Below are 17,627 nucleotides of genomic sequence, written 5' to 3'. Positions count from 1 at the left end.
TCAGGATGATGGACCATCAGAAGACCACTAGGAGCCTAGCATTACTAGGTTGCATTGATAGCCTTATAATCATTTCTCCTGTTAATAACCTGTTGTGTGTGTGCGATAACAGCAGCAAAGATTGCAATGAAATTAAGCATGAACGTGTTCTACAAACCCTAAAATGATGCCCCTCTGATCAGAATAATCAAACAATTTTTCTCAATTGTGGAGATAAAAAACAAGTTCCCACCTTCTTCACTCTGTCAGTCTGTGTTAATTTCATTCAAGTGCCGACCAATTTTTATTATTTATTTTTTGCACAACCTTAGCATAGACTATTGCGACACTCGAATCTAAATCTGACGTGCACAACTCCATAGAATATCGTAGGTACAAGACTATATGTGAAAATCATAGATGGCACTCGTCGGAGAAAATCTGTGCGCGGGATCTGTACCATTGGAAGTTGGGCCATCAGAAGAATTTTGTCTAGTGGGCTATCTAGATACCCCAGACCTTCCTTGGTCCTGCTCATTAATACATCATGGAATAAAGGCCATTTTATATGCTGCTCTTGAGAAGAATGCTGACTTTAGGTCATTTTTTGGTATGTCATAAAGTTCTGTTGACTCTTCCAGATGGAGCAGTTATCAGATGAAGAGATTGATCATGGAGCAGAAGAGGACAGCGATAAAGAAGACCAAGACCTGGACAAGATGTTTGGAGCCTGGCTAGGGGAGCTGGACAAGCTGACCCAGGTAAAAAGATTCCATCATTATTTAATGCTTCTATATTTTCCTTTTATCGCTTTTAGAGACCACATCCAGAGCCATAGACTGCACGTATTGGGTGGCAATCTGTGATTTATCAAATGGATTTGGCCTAATTTACCTGTTACATTTTTTGTAATTAATCATTTTTTCCCTATAATGTGGTTCTCATTAGATGCAATTGCCAGATTCCTGTTTACACAAGGGGATGTATAGACGCCAAATAATCATTTATGTGACCGTCTGAAAGAGGTGATCAACAAATGAGCAAAAATATTTTATTTTGGAACACTAGATCTGTTCATACTGAGCAATGGCAGTGAATTATTGATCAGGTGATTAACGCTCTGTGTAAATGGCCATAAACCCCTTCATGACATTGGACATAGTCTTTGATGCTGGAGCTGGGCCTGTTACTCCCGGAAGTTGATGGCTGTGTTATTCCACCTTCATTATCATGAACAGCCAAGAGTGGAGTAGAACTCCACCCATTGCTCTGTACTCTTTAAATGACCACAAAAATTTCTTCCGCACACCCATCGTTCCTCTGCAACACAGTTGCAGGGTGCCAATGGCTAGCGATGTCAACCAGAGTCTACTGAAGACTCTCGTGCCTGCCATGACGGTGCTCCATTGAAGTCAATTGTGATTTTTTGCTATAAACTGCAATATTATGTATAGGCAATCAGATGGTTGCAGGTTAAGGTTCCCTAAGGGGGACTGTGAAAGTACAGTAAAAATATATTTTTTGCAAAAATATGGAAACAAATAAATATTGATAATGCCCGCCCCAATCATTAAAAATGTAGAAATAAAAAATAAACTGTTTAGTATCGCCATGTCCCTAAAAGTGTACCGTTTTAAAAAATAAAAATGTAATTAATCTGGAAAATAAATGAAAATGCTCACGTTTTTTTCTGTTACCGCAACACTGCAAAAAATGCAATAGAAAGCTACCAAAATGTATCTACCCCAAACTGCTATGAATAAGTGTTGGCTTGCGATGCAAAAAACAAGCTTTAGCACATCTCTATAATCTGAAAAATGAACCCATTGAAGCAGAAAATTTTTTTTATATGAATTTCCAGATTTTTTTTTTTTTTTTTTTCTACCACAAGAGAACAAGACCAGAAAAATCCCTGATGAGTGAAGGAGTCTCTACGAAGGAATTCTGTACTAAGCTGAATTAACTTATGGGCACTATATAAACCCAATACCACAGTGGGGCACATTGCTAAATGTAGTCATGGCATATTAAAGGGGTTATCCGAGCTCCTGTATTGATAACCTTTCCTTATCTATAGCAGATCAGTGGGGGTGCGACACTTCAATAGTCAACTGTTATTTGCTCAGCAGTGGCCTGATGTAAACGCTTTGAATAGTGTTGCAGAGCTCGGCTCCATTCACATTGTAATGGCCGCTGCCAGTTATCGCTGGCTATTGCAGCACAGCTACTATGACAAATAATAGCACTTGCTCTGCAGCACCCAGCAGAGGCTGCTACACTTTGAATAGAGCTTCTAAGCTCAGCACCTTTTAAAGTGTTTACATCCGGCCGACGCTGGAGTAACTGATCGTGGGGGTGCCAGTTGTCAAATCCCCACCAATCTGCTATTGATGATCTAGTCCAGGGGTCTCCAACCACTAGTCCGTGGCCCAGGACCGGGCCGTTGCAGTTCTGTTGCCGGTCCGCGGAGCCACGGCTCAGAATGCTGGACACAAGGAGAGCCAGAGGTTGTAGCACTGTAGTGACAGCTGCAACCATTGGCTTCCAGAAGACATCGATATTCACCCGCAGTTCCTGCATCCCTGTCGGGCGCAGCAGCTTCATCCAGTGCTGAGTGGTCACATAGTACCGCTCATTAAGGTCATGAATATGGATGTGACTCCACTCCCATAGGCGTGGCGTCCATATTCATGACCTTAATGAGCGGGACTACGTGACCGCTCAGCACAGGAAGAAGCTGACGCGCCAGGATAGAGATGCAGGGAAGTTCAGCGACGGTGTGAGGGTAAGTATGATGGGGGAGGATGGGGGAGCCCAGCCGTACATACAAGGGTGGGAACGGAGCCATGCATACAAGGGTGGGAGCGGAGCCATGCATACAAGGGTTTCGCTGTCTCCCATCACCCCTAGATGGGACAGTCTTGTTGCAGGAAAGCAAGCCCAGTGCTCCCACTGATACAGGGAAACAAGCCCGGTGATCCCACTCATTCAAACCTATGGTGAGTTGAGTCACATTATAAATGTTATAATTAAATGAGAAGTATGCACTACTAAACTACAACCCTGTCCATAGCCCCGCCCCCTTATCACCAAAGCCTCGCCTCTGCCACACCTCCATCCCCGCCCTGCCGGGCCATGGAAGAATGGTCTTGTTTGAAGCCGTTCCCTGGTGCAAAAAAGGTTGGGGACCACTGATCTAGTCTATAGATTGGTCATCAATACCTATAGCCTACAAGTAGCTATCTTAAGGTGGGTCTAACAACACAGCTTGGTTTTAGGGTTACAGCATTTTTACAAGGTTCTGGGTATAATATACATCCTGGTAATCTTTGATCTTGTATAACAGTGTTACTTTCTATGTGCAGAGTCTGGATACTGAGAAGCCAGAAGAACCAGTGAAAAGATCCCCTCTGCGCCAGGAGACTAACCTCGCTAACTTCTCATATAGGTTTTCTATGTACAACATAAATGGTAAGAGACGCAAGACCAGCAAAATATGTCTACGGGCTTTACATGCAGACTGCTAAACACATGACGGGATACTCCCTTCCTACAGATGATGTCAGAAGTCTTGACTTTGCCCTTTGCGTTATATATTACCGGTGCCATTGATATGCTTGTAGGACATTATGACATTATTAAATTTCTATTTTCTGGGAGGCTTTGACAAGGAGGTGGAACCACTTACCACCACATTATAGAATTAACTTGCGCATGGAAAGGGCAATCACTTAACACACTACCATCATAGCCATCTTGAGATGTTACCACTCATATGCAAGCTTTTATGAAAGGAATGTGTTATCGTGTCTCTCTTTCATGTAGATTGACACTTACATTTTTTGTCTTTTTGTAGAAGCTTTAAATCAAGGAGAGACAGTGGATTTAGACGCTCTGATGGCAGATCTCTGCTCTATTGAGCAGGAACTTAGCAGCATTGGGTCCCAGTCCTCCAAGAACACTGTTAAGTCTCATGAACGCAGATCTTCCCAGAAGCCACCAGCTGGACGTACAAGCACCAAACAGAGCAGTTTAAGAGGATTGCCTTCTTCATCGGGGAGGATAGCTAAACCTTCTCACTCTAATTTTTCATTGGATGATATCACTGCCCAGTTGGAACAGGCCTCCCTTAGTATGGATGAGGCAGCACGACAGACGGCAGTAGAAGATGCTAAGCCAGCTGTAACCATCCATCATAGGCGAACAGCATCGGCAGGCACAGTCAGCGATAGCGATCTTCGCTCTGTTAGCAACTCCTCGCGTTCCAGCATTACTTCAGCAGCCTCTAGCATGGACTCTTTGGATATTGACAAAATGACAAGACCTCAAGAGCTAGACCTGATACAAGGTCAGCCCATTTCCGAGGTAAGGCAAAAGACCTGATTATATTTGTGTAACATTCACATCACAGTGTCCAGACTTGGGACCATGGCCTTTGACAGCATGTGGTCTGCAGGCTGTCACGATTCTCCGATATCCTACTGCATGCTTGTGGTCACATGCCGACTAGACTCTTCTGGCTTGAGTCAATTCACTGCTAGTGAGAGAAGAAGAATACGTCTCAAGGGCACGTGGCCTCAAGTAAGCATGTAGTCACGTGAACGCCTGTTCGCAATGGTGCGCACGCAGTCATGATTCAACAGTGTTTGGGTTTGTACACTTTTGTCCAAGCCCAGACAACCCCTTAAATGTAGAAATATTTTTTCCCAACTTAATTGTTTGTCTTTGCTATTATTGAATTCTTATCTCCACAGAAGATTTCAACATATTTTTGTGTTCCTTATTAGATTATATCTGTCATTGACTGACCTATGGGTTTAGGTGGCTATCAGGACTCAGACCAGAGATCTGTAGAGTAAAATTGTACTCTTAAACTCGATCACTGGCTTTGATTTAAAGCAAATCTCTAAACCCCTCCTAAGCTATCTATATGCACATGTAGGTCGTAGGAAGCTGAATAAAATGATACCTTGATAGGTGATCCGATGTCTTATTCCAGAGAAATCCACATTTTTCATAATATGTAATTGCGCTTTTAAGATCTATGGGCCGGACATAGATCTCCATGAGAATCTGCCTCCAGAGATTATTTTAAATTAAATGGGGCATTACCAGTGTGAGACAAGTAGCTCAGGACTGTCAGTAATTACATGCACAGGGAAATAGCAGACAGCGTCCAGCAGTCCACGAAGTTCGAAACCTCTTTATTCTGACATACACAGGATGTGATAGTGCGACCTATCGAAACGTCGCATCCTTTGTATGACAGAATAAATATCTTTCAAACTTTGCCACCTGCTGAACACTGTCTACTATTTTCTTGTGCATGCTGTATCTAAGTGGGTTCCTTGGATTTTGGACCTTGCATCTTTATACTGGAGAGAATGCCCTGATCTACTCTTCTATCCTTTGAAGAGTGCTGTGAACTAACCCTACACATTTGATGTCAGCCATTACATGTCTCACACTGGTAACACCCCGTTTTCATTTAAAATAAGCCCTGGAGGCAGATTGTCAGGGAGATCTATGTTCGGCCCATAGATCTAAACAGCTCATTTACATATTAAGAAAAATGTGGAATTCTCTGGAATAAAACATTGGGTCTCAGTTGAAAAGGTATCATTTTATTCAACCTTTGCCTTACATGCCTATATAGACTGATTAGAAGGGTTGATCCTGCTGACAGATTCCGTTTAAGGAAAATTAAGTCGAGGGAATTCTATAAAATAAAATGAAAACAAAGAACATACAAAACTGGCCTGATAAATGCACTGTTGCTTCTGTGGTCTCCCTGTGTTTTTCTAGCAGTGGTGCTGTATATCCACAAGACAACTACAGCCAGTTGCCAATACCAGCGGTGATGCTAGCACATAGAGCAGAAGACCACTGAGGGGGGAGTGACTGTCTGCAGTGGTTACATGGATACTCTGCGATCTATTATTAATGATGCTCTATAAACGGGCAATCCGTGCATGTGTGGGGGCTGTCGAATAGCCACGAGACATGCAGCCACGGGGACTCAAGCTTATTTTTCGAGCATGCCGAAGTCACTCGGTTAGCACCAGAGCATGCTCATGACTAATTTTGATGTTTTTCTAGAAAAATATAATATTACAGGTTACTATATGGGCACTAGATTCTATGATGGGACGTTGATCCAGGGAGCTAGTCTGATTGCCCCTAATATGGAGCTAATCGTGTCTGTCCCGTGAGGGTTTTGCCATCCTATGGATCAACACGTTAGGTTATAAACATGTGGTCAGAATTGTTGGTATCCCTCGTTTAATGACAGAAAAACCCACAATGGTCACAGAAATAACTTAAATCTGACAAAAGTAGTAATAAATCAAAAAAATATATGAAAATGAACAAATGAAAGTCAGACATTGCTTTTCAGCCATGCTTCCACAGAATTTAAAAAAAAATAAATAAATAAAACTCATGAAATACGCCTGGACAGAAATGATGGTACCCTTAACTTAATATTTTTTTGCACAACCTTTTGAGGCAATCAATGGAATCAAATGAGTCCTGTAACTGTCAATGAGACTTTTGCACCTCTCGACAGGTATTTTGGCCCACACCTCAAGATCAAGCTACTCTAGTTGTCTCGTGTTTGAAGGTTGCCTTTTCCAGACGGCATGTTTCAGCTCTTTCCAAGATGCTCAGTAGGATTTAGGTCACTGCTCATAGAAGACCACTTCAGAAAAGTCCAGTGTTTTCCTCTTAGCCATTCTTGGGTGTTTTTAGCTGTGTTTTGGGTCATTATCCTGTTGCAAGACCCATGACCTGTGACTGAGACCAAGCTTTCTGACACTGGGCAGTACATTTTTCTCTAGAATCCCTTGATAGTATTGAGATTTCGTTGTACCCTGCGCAGATTCTAGACACCCTGTGCCAGATACAGCAAAGCAGCCCCACAACATAACAGAGCCTCCTCCATGTTTCACAGTAGGGACAGTGTTCTTTTCTTGATATGCTTCATTTTTCTGTCTGTTAACATAGAGCTGATGTGCCTTGCCAGAAAGTTCAATTTTTGTCTCATTTGTCCATAGCACAATCTCCCAGAAGTTTTGTGATTTGTCAGCATGTAGTTTGGCAAATTCCAGTCTGGCTCTTTTATGATTTTTTTTCAACAATGGTGTCCTCCTTGGTCGTCTCCCATGAAGTCCACCTTGGCTCATACAACGATGGATGGTGCAATCTCACACTGATGTTCCTTGAGCTTGAAGTTCTCCTTTAATCTGTTTAGAGGTGTTTCTGGGCTCTTTTGTTACCATTCATATTATCTGTCTCTTTGATTTGTCATCTATTTTCCTCCTGCGGCCGCTTCCAGGGAGGTTGGCTGCAGTCCCATGGAGATTAAATTTCTGAATAATATGTGCAACTGTGGTCACAGGAATATCAAGCTGCTTGGAGATGGCCTTATAACTTTCACCATTAACATGTTTGTCTATAATTTTGTTTCTAATCTCCTGAGACAACTCTTTCCGTTGCTTCCTCTGGTCCATGTTGAGTGTGATACACACCATGTCACCAAACAGCACAGTGAGTATCTGTAGCCCTCTATACAGGCCCACTCACTGATTCCAAGATTGTAGACACCTGTGATGCTAATTAGTGGACACACCTTGATTTAACATGTCCCTTTTGTTACATTATTTTCAGGGGTACCATCATTTCTGTCCAAGCCTATTTCATGAGTTTTATTTTTTTTTAAATTCTGTGGAAGCATGGTTGAAAAGCAATGTCTGACTTTCATTTGTTCATTTTCATAGATTTTTTTTTTTTTTAGTTATTATTTTTGTGAGACTCAAGTTATTTCTGTCACCATTGTGGGTGTTTCTGTCATTGAACGAGGGGTGACAACAATTTTGACCACGTGTGTAGGTTGAACTCAGTGGACTTAAGTCTGCCTTCAACCATAAAAACAATTAAACTATGAGAAATACAAACTCTTTAGGAAAAAATTAAACAATATACGTAAAAGGCCTGAACAAGTTACTGTTTTAAGCGACAAATCATGTAAGTGAAGGAATTGATAAAATTAGTCTGAGTATAATGAGCCCAGCTCCAGCCATTAGTGATGAGACCGCAGAGCCCAGCTTCGGACGTCTGTATCCCGCTAATAACGTAGTGTACAGAGCGAGGCCCGGCTGGCATTATCAGGCGCAGATGCGGTCACCGAGCCTCTGAAGTAACTTTCCATGTGACAGATTGGTAGACTTCCCATGACTCTGAGCTGTTGGCAGTGCTGCACCTCTGATTAGCGCTGGCTGTATTGATGGCATTGCTGTTGGCAGATTCCCAATCCTCTCTGCGGTGTGTATTCATGGAGAGGACGCCGGCATCTTGTGTGGCTACGAGTATTCTTCGCAGACAAGAGCTTCTCTTTTAATTCCGCTTTTCTTTAGCGTTAAGATCTCAGCTCTTTGGTGAAAGTCACAGCGTGGTCATGCTGCATTGTAGCATCAAGGGACATGGCATTCACGTCGGGAGAGCAAATGGCCTACGTTACCAATATAATTGGCTTTCTACATCCTGCAATGAAAGGCCGTTTGTGTAGATGTGTGAGAGAGGCTGTTTTTGAGTTGCTGCGACATTGAGAGCCAGATCCCAATAAAACGTCTGCATCCCATGATCGGCAGCAAAAGGCTTAGCTGGGCACAGCGCACCTCCCATATTATACCCATACTGCGGTATCACACTTGCCTGTATGGGAGGCTGTATCTCTAGCACGCACTCCGGTGGGATGTATGGAAACTGCGTAGCACAGCCCGCTCGGATGCTTTATGTAATCAGGACTGCTCGTGCATCAAGACAGGGCTAATCCTGCCTAGACCTTACCCACCCAGTGCCACCCCTATGGGCACAGACCTCATTCAGGCACATATGGGTGGCTACACAAGAAGGTTTCTTAGTGTCTGGTGACCCTAAATCGTCAGGCAGTTTGCCACTGAAGAGTTAATCCATATACCCTCTACAGCGATACATAGAGGGGCTTTCATGTTGGCCAAGAACATCTCCTTCTCAGGGGAATAATCATCAGAGCTACCTGCTAGAAAAGTGCCATTTTTAAGGGAAATTGTCACCAGGTTTTTGCTACCTCATCTAAGAGCAGTATGATAGAGTTGGAGTCTCTGATTCCAACTATGTGTCACTTACTGGGCTGCTTGCTGCAGTTTTGACCAAATCTGTGTGTTTTCTGCTGCAGATCTACTATTTCTCTAAATGCTGAGCTCAGTATAGCCCCATCCACATCACTGATTGGCATCTTTACACTACACTGTGCATAGCCAGAAAGCTCTCAATTTATGATGGGGTTGGGGTTACACAGAGATCATTAATATGAAGGGCTACCTGGCAGCAGGTTTATTAGTCCTCTTGTGATATTCTCCTGCTGATAAAACAGTGATTTCAACAAAAGTACAGCAAGCAGCCTAGTAAGTGACACATTGCTGGAATCAGGGTCTATATTGCTACATTATGCTGCTCTCGGATTAGGTGGCAAAAACCTGGTGACTGATTCCTTTTAAGCATTTCCATAATGTCCTAATATGGCAGGGTTCAGTGTTGCCGTACACAATTAGTAATGCAGCATTGGCATCCAGATGACCATTTTATAGTAATGCAACGTTTTTAATGTCTCTGCTACATGCCACAACACAGTCAGGTCTGAGGAAGAGGGCCCGTGTCTACATCATCACACCAATTCTGCTCACGTCCTGGAAAGTCACATTATTTTTGGTGACTGCGATTTTTCCATCAGTAGAATAAAAGTTGTTAGGAGGAAAGTTTGAGGAGATAAAGTTGGTAACACTTAAATAAAGACGTTGTCCACTACTTTTTCATTGATGACCTATCCTTAGGATAAGGGCCCCGTCACACACAGAGACTCACCAGCGATCCCGACAACGATATCAACGTGTCAGGATCGCTGGTGAGTCGCTACATGATCACTGGTGAGCTGTCACCAGCGATCAGCACAGCGACGCCGAGCGCGTGGCGTCGCTGTGTACTTTAGTTACCAGCGCGCTGATGCAGGGAGCTGGTAACGAAGGCCTCTTTCACACTTAAGTTTTTTTGGTCAGTTGCAATCCGTGAAAAAATGCAAAATATGGATCCGTTTCCGTTGTGACCCCAACGTATGCCACCGGACCGTTGTTTTGACGGATCCGCTGAAGTCGGAAATTTAAATGAACCGCAGCCGAGAGTGAAAGAGAGAATATTTTTTTCTGCTGCCAGAACGGGATTTGGGGTTAAATGTCATGTCTGGCAAGCAAATTCTTCCGGGCATGCTCAGTGTAAAAAAAAAAAAAAAGCGGATCCGTGCAGACAAAAAACGTTTCATTATCCGTCCACTCAAGTCAACGGACGCCAAAATTTGGGCGGATCCATCAAAATCCGCCGATAATGCAAGTCAATGGGAAAAAAACGGATCCGCCCCAAAAAATGGCGGATCCATTTTTTTCTTTTGGCAAAACGCCGGATTTTGACTGATGGAAACAAACGGAAATGTGAAACAGGCCTAAGGTACACATCGGGTTTCTAAGGGGCGTGCGTCACTTAGAAACCTGATGTGTACCTTGGTTACCAGCTCCCTGTATCAGCGCGATGGTAACTAAGGTACACATCGGGTTTCTAAGCACCGCCCGGTGCCTAGAAACCCTGCGTTTACCTTAGTTACCAGCACGCTGGTCTCCCGCCTGTCACACGCAGCGATGCGTGCTGGCCAGCGGGAGACCAGCGATCAAAAAAATGTCCTGGCTATTCCAGGACGATCAGCGATACCCGGCTGGGGGGCCGGTCACTGGTCAGTGTCACACACAGCGATTTCGCTGGTGAGATCGCTGTTGCGTCACAAAACTTGTGACTCCGCAGCAATCTCGCTAGTGAGATCGCTATGTGTGACGGGGGCTTTAGTCATCAATGTCTGATCGGTTGGGGTCTGACACCCGGCACCCTCACCGTTCTGGCTAGAAGTACTCGATTGAGGAGCTGCTCCGTCTTCTGTTAGTGGCCGCGGTAGGGTACCCTCCTATTCAGATAAATAGGTGCGATCTCGCGGGACTCACATTGGCATGGATAGTGGCAGGCTGGAGTCTGTGCCTTAGCAGTCCAGGCATTTGATCTAGGGCGTAAAGACTTTTTGTACGTTACCAGGTATTACATAGCATAGATGTTTTATTCTAATTAGTTGATCTAGTCCACTGAGATTACCACTGGCCGATACTTACAACCTAATGCCGTTTTAAAGTAAATAGAAATTGTGTTCTTGTGAAGAGAAATGCCATCAGTCTCTGGTCACTGGACACCTGGGTGCTGACACTATTCATAGACTGAAGGCACAGAAAAAAGCACACTTGTACCATCTAGGATGGATTGAGTCTGCAAACAAAATTATCAAGCGATTGCCACCCAATGTAGGACTCTGTTAGCGAGAGCATGGAGGTCTACTTGGTCACACATACAGGGAAAGGGGGCTCTTTAAAGAGGTGGCCATCATTTTAATTTTATAAATCAATGAACACCTGAAAATAAGAGACTAATGTAATACATCTCATCAGAAAAATCTGTTTTTTTTTTTCTCCTCCTGGACTAACTTTTCACTTGCGATTCAGGGGTAAAACCTGTATTCGGTGAAGACAAATTTTCACATTGCTGGGAAAGAGGATGACGGTTTGTGCTCATAAAGTTCTATGGAGGGAGGAGCAAGGGGCAGATGCAGACAATCTGCTGCAAGGTCTGTTGGAGTTACCTTTACACTTTTAATCTATGGTAAAAAGGTTTAACATATTTCATTTTAGGAGATCTTGCAGCAAATCTGTGTGTCTGCCTGTTGCTCCTCCTCCTCCATAGAACTTTATGAACACCAACTGTCACCTCCAATGCCGGTATTGGGAAAATATGTAATTACTAAATATAGCTTTTACCCTTGAATTGATTGAAAGATAAAATAAACATTATAACAACTGTTAGTCATTAAGTCTTTTACTATATATATACCTGTCTGTTCTGCCCGGCGCTGATCTCTGTCAGCTCAGAGCGGTCATGAACCTCTCCTGCCGGCGATTCTGTGTTCTTCACATCAATATAGCAGTTGCTTCTCTTCTGCTCTGTCGATGTGTCGTTACTGATAATATCATGCTGATTGTCAGCTGCTCCCTGCTGTCTTATTCCAGGGAGCCAGCTGTCAATCGTCATGACGTCAGCGGTGAAGCCTTGTCAACAGAGCAGTCCATGAGAGGAAGAGCTGCTCTTTTGACTTGAGCTAAAATCGGCATCCAGGAGCGGTTTGTGGCTGCTTTTAGCTGGCAGTGATCAGCATCAGGCCGAGCAGGCAGGCAGTTAGCAACTATCTGCCTGTAAGGTCTTGACCCGATAGCAAAAAATAAACAAAGTCCTGGATAATCCCTTTGATTAAACCATATCAAAGCTTAGATCCTGACAGCTAAACTGAGATATTACAGCCTTCACATTTGCTCTGTTTTTCCTTAGCACATTCCACATCTCTCATTTAATAATTGTAGGTTTTGTTCACCAGAGCACGGCTCTCTGGACATCTCCCGTCTGCTCCTTGTGGGTTACTTCTTCGTAGAAAAGAATATTCTTAGAAACCTTTGCAAGAAATTAAGAGAATCTGAGTTTTCTTTATTTTCCTAATGAAGTTCTGGTCAAATCATGTTCTGATTGTGTAATGGGAAACGCATGAATATTCTACACAAAGTTTAACATTTCTTTGGGCTTTTTTTATCTACTGTTAATTGTTTCAATACTGTACATTGAGATCCTCTGAAAAGCCTTAGAATAAGATAAAATCCCCTTCCATTCAGCTGGTGTTTGCTCACCCATGCTGAAGATATCGCTGAATATTTTCTAAAAAGGTCTTTGTCAGAGCTCTTTGAAACCACAGACCCTGCCGTGGGGCGTTCGTTGATCTTGCAGCTTTCTTATTTAATGGTCTTTTATGTGGGCTATTATGCTTCTGATCTTGGGAAGGAGATGGTCTAATGTGATACAGATGCAAGGTTACTCTACTACAATCCTGGGCTTAGTGGACAACAATGTCCCATTTATTATTATAGCGCCATTTATTCCATGGCGCTTTACATATGAGGAGGGGTATACATAATAAAAACAAGTACAGTAATCTTAATCAATGCAAGTCACAACTGGTACAGAAGGAGAGAGGACCCTGCCCGCGAGGGCTCACAATCTACAAGGGATAGGTGAGGATAAAGTAGGCGAGGGTAGAGCTGGTCGTGCAGCGGTTTGGTGGATCAGTGGTTGCTGCAGGTTGTAGCTTGCCGGAAAAGGTGGGTCTTCAGGTTCCTTTTGAAGGTTTCCACGGCAAGCGAGAGTCTATGTTGGGGTAGAAAGTTAGAGGAGGGGGGATGCGCGGGAGAAATCTTGTATGCAATTGTGGGATGAAGAGATAAGAGGAGAGTAGAGAAGGAGATCTTGTGAGGATCGGAGGTTGTGTGCTGGTAGGTACCGGGAGACGAGGTCACAGATGTATGGAGGAGACAGGTTGTGGATGGCTTTGTATACCATGGTTAGGGTTTTGAACTGGAGTCTCTCGGTAATGGGGAGCCAGTGAAGTGATTGACAGAGAGGAGAGACCAGGGAATAGCGGGGGGATAGGTGGATTAGTCAGACAGCAGAGTTTAGGATAGATTGGAGGGGCGTGAGAGTGTTAGAGGGGAGGCCACAGAGCAGGAGGTTGCAGTAGTCAAGGCAGGAGATAATGAGGGCATGCACTAGAGTTTTTGCAGATTCTAGGTTGAGGAATGTATGGATCCGGGAGATGTTTTTGAGTTGAAGTGTGCTGGAACTGGAAAGGGCTTGGATATGTGGTTTGAAGGAGAGACCAGAGTCAATGATTACCCTGAGGCAGCGAGCTTGTGGGACTGGGGAGAGTGAGTAGCCATTTATTTAATAGATAAGTTTGTTGGAAGAGTCCAGTGAGATGGGGAAAGATGATGAATTCTGTTTTCTCCATGTTAAGTTTTAGAAATCTAGTGGAGAAGAAGGATGAAATGGCGGACAGACATTGCGGGATTTTGGTTAGTAGGGAGGTGATATCTGGTCCAGAGAGGTAGATTTCTGTGTCATCAGCATAGAGGTGATACTGCAAGCTGTGAGATTCTATGAGCTGTCCCAGTCCGAAAGTGTAAATGGAGAAGAGCAAGGGGCCCTAGGACTGAACCTTGCGGAACTCTGGTAGATAGGGGGAGAAGTGAGGAGGTGGTGTGTGAGTGGGAGACACTGAATGTCCGGTCTGTTAGGTATGACGCAATCCACGATAGGGCCAAGTCTGTCATGCCAAGAGATGAGAGGGTCTGTAGTAATAGGGAAAGATCCACTGTGTCAAAGGCAGAGGACAGGTCCAGGAGAAGGAGGACAAAGTAGTGTCGCTTGGCTTTTGCAGTCAGCAAGAGATTGTTGACTTTAGTTATGGCAGTTTTGGTGGAGTGACATGGTCGAAGAGGGAGCAGAAAGAGAGGTGGGAGGACAGTTCAAAATGGACATCATGTTACAGTAGTTTTGAGGCAAAGGGGAGAAATGATATGGGAGGATAGCTAGATACAGAGGTTTGGTAAAGAGAGGGCTTTTTGAGGATGGGCGCGATTTAGGCATGTTTGAAGCATGACGGGAAAACACTACTTGTTAGTGATAGGTTGAAGAGATTGGTTAGAGTTGGGAAAAAGACTGTGGTGAGGTTTGGGATGAAGTGGGATGGGATCGGGTCAAGTGCACAGGTGGTGAGATGTGATCTTGAGAGTAGGGCGGAAAGTTAGTCTTCTATAATGGTGGAGAAGTTGGTTTTGGAGGAGGAGGGCTGAGTAGTTAGGAAGAGGGGTTGTGGGGGTTGTAGACCAAAGCCTTCTCTGATGTTAGGAATCTTCTGTTTAAAGATTGAGGCAAAGTCTTTAGCTGAGATGAGTGGAGAGGGAGGAGGTGCTGGGTGACGGAGGAGAGAATTGAAGGTGTTGAAAAGCTGTTCAGGGTTGTGAGACAGCGAGGATATGAGAGATGAGAAGTAGGTTTGTTTAGCTGCAGTGAGTGTGGCTTTGAAAGTAGTGAAGGACTGTTTGAATGCGATGAAGTGCTCGTTGGAGTGGGATCTTTTCCATCTCCGTTCAACAACCCTGGAAGCTCGTCTCAGTTCTTTGGTCAGGCTGGTGTGCAAGGGTTGTTGTTGACTTTGCGAGCTTTAATATGTGTTAGAGGTGCGTTGACGGACTGCATTAACGCTACTGCATAACGCGATCGCGTTATGCTATACCGCTAGCGCAGATGCTTCATCTGCGCTAGCAGTGACGGACCCTCGGACGCTGCAGACCGCATCCGAGGGTCCGTCACAGAATGGTGGCACATCGCTAACGCATGTCGCTTATGACATGCGTTAATGATGCGCTCGTTAATGGCAGCTTATGGCAGCATTAACGGATGCGTTACATCGCGTTATGCCTCAGTGTAACGCAATCCAGTAAATGGACTGCCTAAGCATAGTATGAACCCAGTCTAAGAGGGAGAAGGGATTCAGAGAGTGATTGTAGATCGAGGTGTTTAAGATTTCTGCGATGGTGTGATGTTTGTGGGGTGGGGATTGTGGACCTGGAGAGTAGAGGGAAGAGAATGTAAGTAGGTTGTGATCAGAAAGAGGTAGAGGTGAGTTGGAGAGGTTAAATAGGGAGCAGAGGTGGGTGAAGATGAGGTCCAGTGTGTGGCCATCTTTGTGAGTGGCTGCAGAAGACCATTGATTGAGGCTGAAGAGGAAGTGAGAGATAGAAGTTTAGTGGCAGCTGAGAGGGAAGTGTCAATGGGGATTTTGAAGTCACCCATGATGATAGTGGGGATGTCAGCAGAGAGGAAATGAAGTAGCCAGGTGGTGAAGTGGTCGAAGAAGGTGGTGGCTTGCCCTGGGGGAACGGTAAATGACAGCCAATTGAAGGTTGGTGGGGGAGTAGATGCACACAGAGTGCACCTCAAAGGAAGGGAGGGTAATAGAGGGTGGCAGTGGCATGTGGGTGAAGGAGCAGTTACTGACAGGAGAAAATGAGCCTATAATCAGGGAACAAGTGTAATGTACAAACACTTGCTCCTAACTTTTGTCCCCTGTAAATGGGCTGGCACACATATTTCTTTAATTCGCCAGATACCACGACTTTTTAGCTGGATTCAAAATTATCATTATTGGAAGCACACATCCTCAACTGTCCGATAGAGATTGTGTATAGTGGTGGTGGCCATCTTATTTCTTCTGGGGATTTCAGAGCCCTCCTCTCTCTATGGGCAGACTTTCACTGATCAGAATGATTTCACCTGTCCTGGAAATGGGTGATGACTTTCAATGTTGAGAGTAATATATTAATGGCCTATCTTTGTGATGGGAAATAAATATTAGGGGTAGGAGTCTGACCTTATACATTCCAATGACCACCAAAGGGGCCATCTCACGAGCTCTGCTCTGATATCTGGTGTTCTGTAAGAGCTCTGCCGTGTGGAGCTGCAGGACCAGGCACAGCCTCTATAAAACGTACCATGATGTGCCTGGTGGACACAAAGTGTCCTCTTCAGCTTGCAGGTTGGGGGTGGTTGGAATCTGATCCTTGCTGATATGATTTAGATGTCCTAGAAAATCCTCATCTTCACATCTTGCGTTTCCCTCAGTCCCCATGCTCCACGTGTCCTCTGGATGGACCCAGCAGAGGACTTAGTATAGTAGAGCTGATACATGGTGGATAGCCTCCACTTGCCACCATTGTGGTAGTGAGACATGCTCCTTGTCCACACTACCAGGAGACACTGAAACAGGTGGTCCATGTTATCAGCAGCACAACCTAAAAATCTCAGGTATCCCAGCTGTAGATGCAGATAATTCTCCAGCTATAAAGTCCTAGACAATATGGAGTCTGAGGAGACCAGTGGATGGGGGAAAGGAGGATGCATGAGCTCCGGTGTCCACCTATTAGAGCCAGGATGATCTGTGGTGCGTCAGTCTGGTAAATTCCGTCTTCATCAGATTCTGCCTGGTATCTCTCTTGATACAATGCAGGTCACTGGTCTCCTTCTGCCTGCACTTGGCAGCCATGCCTGTTGGCCGGCAGATTTACCGCTCCGTCGCCGAGTGTTCAAGCCTCTCACTAATCTCCATAACGTTGGTTTGTTACTGCATGTTTTCACCTCTCCGTATAAAGAAATGAGGGCTCATATCTTCTTATTGGACACGCTAAGATTGTGGAATTTTAGCATTGCTACGTCCCCTGATCTCGGAGCAATGAGGCGTTGCCATGGCAACTGATGACTTTGTTTTAATAAATGCTTCAGTGTTAAAAAAAACAAACAAAAAAACGCCGCTCCTGGGATAATGCAATTAGTCTCTTGTACAACCTCCGGGGGCTTCACAATGGTTCATAAAACTTTTAGTGTTGGCTAGAATGGCAGAAACAACATCAGCAGACGAGCGCCGTCTAGGAAGAGCCCGCGGGATGGACAGTTTATCCCACTCTGCCTGTTCTTCTTTACAGCAAGTCTGGCGTGTGCGCCAGGTGTATGGAGTGTGCTTGGGGGTATGGCGTGTGCTGGTGGTATAGCGCGCTGTTTATATAGCGTGCGCTGGGTGTATGGCGTGTGCTGGAGCT

General features: G+C 44.5%; 1 protein-coding gene across 3 annotated transcripts in view; it reads left to right on the top strand.

Annotated features, from left to right (window-relative positions):
• The window catches only part of RAPH1 (Ras association (RalGDS/AF-6) and pleckstrin homology domains 1), a 185,321-nt gene that overhangs the window by 91,140 nt on the left and 76,554 nt on the right, over positions 1–17,627 (top strand). For all 3 annotated transcript variants that reach the window (XM_073541863.1, XM_073541864.1, XM_073541866.1), the window contains 3 exons: positions 621–740; positions 3,345–3,450; positions 3,836–4,344. In XM_073541863.1, coding sequence (XP_073397964.1) covers positions 621–740; positions 3,345–3,450; positions 3,836–4,344 — 735 coding nt within the window. Of the gene's footprint in view, positions 1–620; positions 741–3,344; positions 3,451–3,835; positions 4,345–17,627 lie in introns of those variants that run through there.

Source organism: Dendrobates tinctorius, unplaced genomic scaffold, assembly GCF_039654945.1.
Source record: "Dendrobates tinctorius isolate UK_male_01 unplaced genomic scaffold, ASM3965494v1 ptg000125l, whole genome shotgun sequence".
In the NCBI taxonomy this organism is placed as follows: Eukaryota; Metazoa; Chordata; class Amphibia; order Anura; family Dendrobatidae; genus Dendrobates; species Dendrobates tinctorius.
Note: the sequence above shows the minus strand (reverse complement) of the source record. Positions and strands in the feature narration are given on the sequence as shown.